This window comes from Microtus pennsylvanicus, chromosome 18 (assembly GCF_037038515.1).
Source record: "Microtus pennsylvanicus isolate mMicPen1 chromosome 18, mMicPen1.hap1, whole genome shotgun sequence".
NCBI lineage: Eukaryota > Metazoa > Chordata > Mammalia > Rodentia > Cricetidae > Microtus > Microtus pennsylvanicus.
The window spans coordinates 7523137-7528236 of NC_134596.1; the positions used below are offsets into that span (position 1 = coordinate 7523137).

General features: G+C 54.0%; 1 protein-coding gene across 1 annotated transcript; it reads left to right on the forward strand.

The window, feature by feature from the left end:
- The first annotated feature begins 359 nt into the window (after nucleotides 1-359).
- Dbx1 (developing brain homeobox 1) lies at nucleotides 360-4581 on the forward strand. The gene is made up of 4 exons (XM_075953092.1): nucleotides 360-726; nucleotides 1345-1446; nucleotides 3356-3558; nucleotides 4200-4581. Exons 1-4 carry the CDS (start codon nucleotides 360-362, stop codon nucleotides 4533-4535), a joined length of 1008 nt encoding a protein of 335 aa, XP_075809207.1. The 3' UTR covers nucleotides 4536-4581.
- Nucleotides 4582-5100: the final 519 nt, after the last annotated feature.

Sequence of the window (5100 nt, forward strand, 5' to 3'; positions counted from 1 at the left end):
GTTGATGCGCGCCGGTCTTTGTTGCCGCCCCATTGTGCGGACCATGCTTATGAAGACTAATCCAATCATAAATTGCGTCTCTGCGCCAATCAGAAAGCCCAGAGCCTCCCGCGAATGAAGCCCGAGTGGAGAACTTTGTTGAACTTCATTGTCAGAGCTGTCAGTTTTCAAAGCGCTGGAGCGGGCGGGCCACTATAAAACCATCTCCTGGACGGGAGAGCCACAGAGGACTCACAGACGCCCAAGTAGGACGGTTACCAGGACACTGAGTCGAAGAGGGCACCGCGGGAGGGGCGGGAAGCCAGGTGTTTGCCCTCCGGCCACTGGAAAAGGGGCTACTGCACCCGCCCGCTCTGACCATGATGTTCCCCGGCCTCCTCGCGCCCCCCACGGGGTATCCCAGCCTCCTGCGACCCACGCCCACCTTAACACTGCCCCAGTCCCTTCAATCTGCGTTTTCCGGCCACTCTAGTTTTCTAGTGGAAGATTTGATCCGCATCAGTCGGCCCCCCACCTACCTGCCCCGTAGTATACCCACTGCCAGCCTGTCACCCCCCAGGCAGGAGGCTCCCACAGTTCTCGCTGACTCGGGGACCTCGGACCTGGGTTCTCCGGGGCCCGGGAACCGGCGTGGCAGCTCTCCACAGACAGCCCTCTCCCCTGCCAGCGAGCCCACGTTTCTGAAGTTTGGGGTGAATGCCATCCTCTCATCAGTGCCCAGAAGAGGTAAGTGACAACCAAGCCCTGTACCCGTCCAGCGGCCGGGTATCCCTCCACTCAGTCCTTCCCAAACGAGTTCCTCTGCGCTTGTTAGGGCTCAGGTCCACGCAAGAACTCAGACCCCCAATGGCCAGGTCCTGAATTATGAAATTTAGGTACTGAGGATCTAGGAGGAAGAAAAGCCTCAGGCTTGTCTTATCCGAATGAACTTGAGCCCCGGGACCACTGAGCACATTTCCCTAGTCTGGCGTTTCAGAGCGCAAGCGCTTTGGTGCCTGCGTTCCCGCCCTCAACGGCTAGGGGCCCTTTTTTTTTTCTTTAAACACAGCACGCTTTAAACACGTTTGTTGTGTTGTTTTGTATTATGGGTGACTCTGCAGCATCTCACCCCACCCCACCTCATAGTGTCTGGAAAGGAGAAGGGCCTAAGTCTAACGGGGGTGGGGTGCTAAAGGGATTCGTCCAAATGAGACAATGCCACACAACTTTACTTTACTAGGTGAATATGTTTTAAAAGATGCCGCTGAAACGTGCTGCAGTGTTAATTAGATCGTGTGTGTGACGCGCCAGGTATTGATCAAACACATGACCAAATTCTCTCTCCCTTCCCCCGCCCCCTACTAGAAACGTCGCCGGCTTTGCTGCAGAACCCCCCTCCCAAGACGTTCACCTTTCCTTACTTCGAAGGCTCCTTCCAACCCTTCATTAGATCCTCCTATTTCCCAGGTAGGTCTCTTTTGCGGTCCTTGCCCCAAGACGGGCGTCCCTCCCCAGCCCGGGCCCGTCACTCCCAGCCCCGAAGTCGTATTTCTCCGTCCACCCATCGGGGTTACGCTCTGGTTCAGAGGTTGCGAGGCGTACAACATTCACGAATCCGTCGCGCCAATTTGATACCCCATTTAGCACAAGCAGTGACTGCTTGACACTACGCACCAATTCCCTGCTCTACAAATTAGCAAGAATTGTCATGGTCCGCATTTGAGGCGGTTCCCTTCCCGGCGAGGAGCTGTTGGTATCCCTTCACACCGCCGTTTCCCACAGAGTCGGTGCACTTGGCCACCATTCGCCACAAAGGTCTCAGCACCGTGACCAATTGGCCAGCTCCTTCGGGCAGCCACACGCAGACCGGCCTTCGCCCCTCCACGCCGCCGAGAAACACCTACCAGCCGCGGCTAATTCCCTTCAACACTCATTCAGGGCTTTTTTTCCCCCTCTCTCACACAAGACCGCATGGGGTGCCCTCTTGTGTGGGATGTCTGGGGTCGCCCAGGGGTAGGAAGCCTAGATCCTCTTGCCACCCCAACCTTCTCTTGCCAACCTGCTTTCCCGACCCCCTATTTTGCTCGCGGGCTCCTTTTGAGAAAGAAGAAACAGTTGGCAGAATCCCGCACTGGGTCCTAGTCTACAGGCGAAGCACCCTCAAAAGCTTTTCATCCTGGGAAGTTTCGAGTTTTCAAACGTCGACTAGAACACTGTACAGCTGTTAAAACGCAGACAGCCGGGAAGCCCCTAGATGGTGTTGGGTGGGGGCTGGGCATGGCCAGGACAGAACTCCCAATAACAGCAAAAGAAACTAGCGACGGATTTTTCTTTTTTTTAAAAAAAAAAAAAGGGGGGGGGTGGGCGAAGAAACTCCCCGTCGCCACCATTCAGGCTTTTGCCCACAATGGAATTTGCTCCTTTCTCCCGCGTCTCAATGGCCTAACAAAAACAACCCGAGCTTTATAAATAGCTTTTCGTGTCCATTTAACGTGAAAGATTGGGAGTAGAGGAGCCTCTGCCACCACTGCTCTCCCGATGCTCTGGGGCTGCAGTTGTGTTTAGCTGGAGTGTAAATCTCTTTTGTCCCGGTAATATATGGCTCTCGCTGCTTGTCCATAGCCTTTTGCGGTTAGTTCATTACTACACAATTACCATTTACGCTTCGTTAGCGTCTCTGTTTCTTTTTGTTTTTCTTTTTCTTTCCCTTAAAGCGAAACTCTCCCCCTTTTTATAGCACCAATTCCCAGTGGGAAGCGGTCAACGTGCTAATTAGACACCACTTTCCTTGTATTCAGGCCGATTTCTTTACGTTGTGGGGAGACTGGGAAAAAAATCTTATTAAAAAAAAGATGAATGACTGGATTTTTTTTTTAAGTCAAAGCAGATTTTCCCCTGTCCGCCCAACCAGCAAAATACCTTGCTTTAAAGCGTACAAACGTCACCAAGGTGATTGAGAATCCGTGGGTCTTAGAGGGAACGCGCGTGTGTGCCGAGTGGTCGCTGCAGGATGATTTATTTTTATTTTCGTAATTTACTTTATTCTGTTGTTATTTAAGCTGGTTGGTGAGGCTAAGACCATTGAACGGTAGGGTTTGCGGCGAGCAACAGGCGATTGTGGCCGCTGTTTTCGTGGTTTTTCCTAATCCGGGTTTGCACGGTTGAAAGGGAAAGTTATTTGTGCGGAAAGCGCCTTTCACTCAGGCAGGTTGTAGGTTCTCGATCTATTCTCTACGGGGAGAAAAAGGAGTGCTTTAAAGAGATGAAGGGACCCGAGAGAAAGGGAGGGAGAAAGCCGGGGAAAACTGCCTGTAGGAGGCGGAGGCTCCCTCTCAGCAGGACGCGGAGCTCACTCGTCACCTCCCCCACCCCGCAGCATCCTCCAGCGTCGTGCCGATCCCCGGGACGTTCTCCTGGCCCCTGGCCGCTCGCGGCAAGCCTCGCCGGGGCATGCTGCGCAGAGCCGTGTTCTCTGATGTGCAGCGCAAAGCCCTGGAGAAGACGTTCCAGAAGCAGAAATACATCAGCAAGCCTGACCGGAAGAAGCTGGCCGCCAAACTGGGCTTGAAGGACTCGCAGGTGCGCGCGGCCCTCCACTGCCCCACCCTCACTCCACCCTCATCCCCACCCCCCATCCGTGTCAATCAATTGCTAGAGTTCTCCGCGGCTTAGGCTGGCGGTGCAGCCGAGGAAATCCAGGCCTAGCGAAGGAGTAAGCAGAGGAACCAAGTTATTTGAAGCTCTCCAGAGCAGCCTGCTTCCCTACTCCCATCTCACTACAGCCAGCACCCCCACCCACTCAGCTGAGTCAGGTGCCAGTGGAGAAGATGGATGGGGGGGGGGATGTGCAAAGATGCATGGATAGGGTGGATAGATGTATGTGGATGGATAGGTGTGTGCATGGATAAATGTATGCATGGTGGGGACAGGTGGATGAACGCATGAATGGGTACGTGCTTACATGAATTAGATACGTGCGTAGATGGGAAGATGGGTAGATGGGGGCGAGTGGATGAATGGATAAATGGGAACATGCCTGGATGGGTAGGTGGGTAGATGGATGGAACCGGAGGGAGGTTGGTAAGGAGTAACTCCGCAAAAACCACCTTGAAGGCAAGAAAGATAGCTCCCTCCTCCGTGTTCCCCAAGTCTGGGTCCTGAGGGCTTCCCCCATTCCACGTGAGCACACACACTGACTGGCTTCCCGGTTCTTCCCTCAGGTGAAAATCTGGTTCCAGAATCGACGCATGAAGTGGCGGAACTCCAAAGAACGCGAGCTCCTATCTAGCGGGGGCTGCAGAGAGCAGACCTTGCCCACGAAACTAAACCCTCACCCAGACCTTAGTGACGTAGGCCAGAAGGGCCCTGGGGATGAGGAAGAAGACATCCGGGGTCCCTGCCTGGCCTACCATGCACCCCCTGACCCTCGACACCTGCTGGAAGGGCCCCTGCCCGCCTCCCCTGAGCACTCCAGCAGCCCTGGGAAACCCTCGGACTTCTCTGATTCCGATGAAGATGAGGAGGGTGAGGAGGACGAAGAAATCACTGTGTCCTAGGAGCCCCTCTGTACAGGAGCCTGAACCTCTTCTTACCACAGACCCACCGCCTTCTCAGGGGTGCCCCTTTCTGTTGTCCCAGAGACACATTCCTTGCTCATCGCTTCCATTTCCAAATACTCTTAACTTTTCCCCAACAGCCGCCTTGCGTCTATTTTTTTTTTTTTGCGAACTGTTTCAGACACGGTGTGCAGGGTGTATGTGTGTAGAAGGCTGTCTGTCTCCAGTCCCACCGCCCCGTTTACCGGGAGTCAGGACCTGTCAAACAAGCAAGTGACCCCTGACTTTCAGGATGGCCACCTTCCCGTGGCTAGGAGCAGTCTTGTCTTCTTACCTTTGAGAGTAGAGAGCACAAAGAATTCCAAAAGAGAGTGAGGGCACAGTTGTGCCTTCCCGCCTAAGAGAAAAAAAAAGCACTGGCACCAGCCTCCCATCCTGATGCCCTCTGGGGGAAGGAGTGATTTCTCTCTGTAGAGAAGAGTGTGCCTCTACTTCTGTTCTGTTTGGAAACATTCAGCTTTCTCTCCATGTAGAACATGTGCACCCAGTACTCTGCCTTGCTTCC

Excerpts from the sequence above, each read along its gene's own strand:
- Dbx1 (XM_075953092.1), top strand. The coding sequence starts at position 360 with ATGATGTTCCCCGGCCTCCTCGCGCCCCCCACGGGGTATCCCAGCCTC. Across the intron at positions 727-1,344 it reads CTCATCAGTGCCCAGAAGAG|AAACGTCGCCGGCTTTGCTG; the intron begins GTAAGTGACAAC and ends GCCCCCTACTAG. Across the intron at positions 1,447-3,355 it reads TAGATCCTCCTATTTCCCAG|CATCCTCCAGCGTCGTGCCG; the intron begins GTAGGTCTCTTT and ends CCCACCCCGCAG.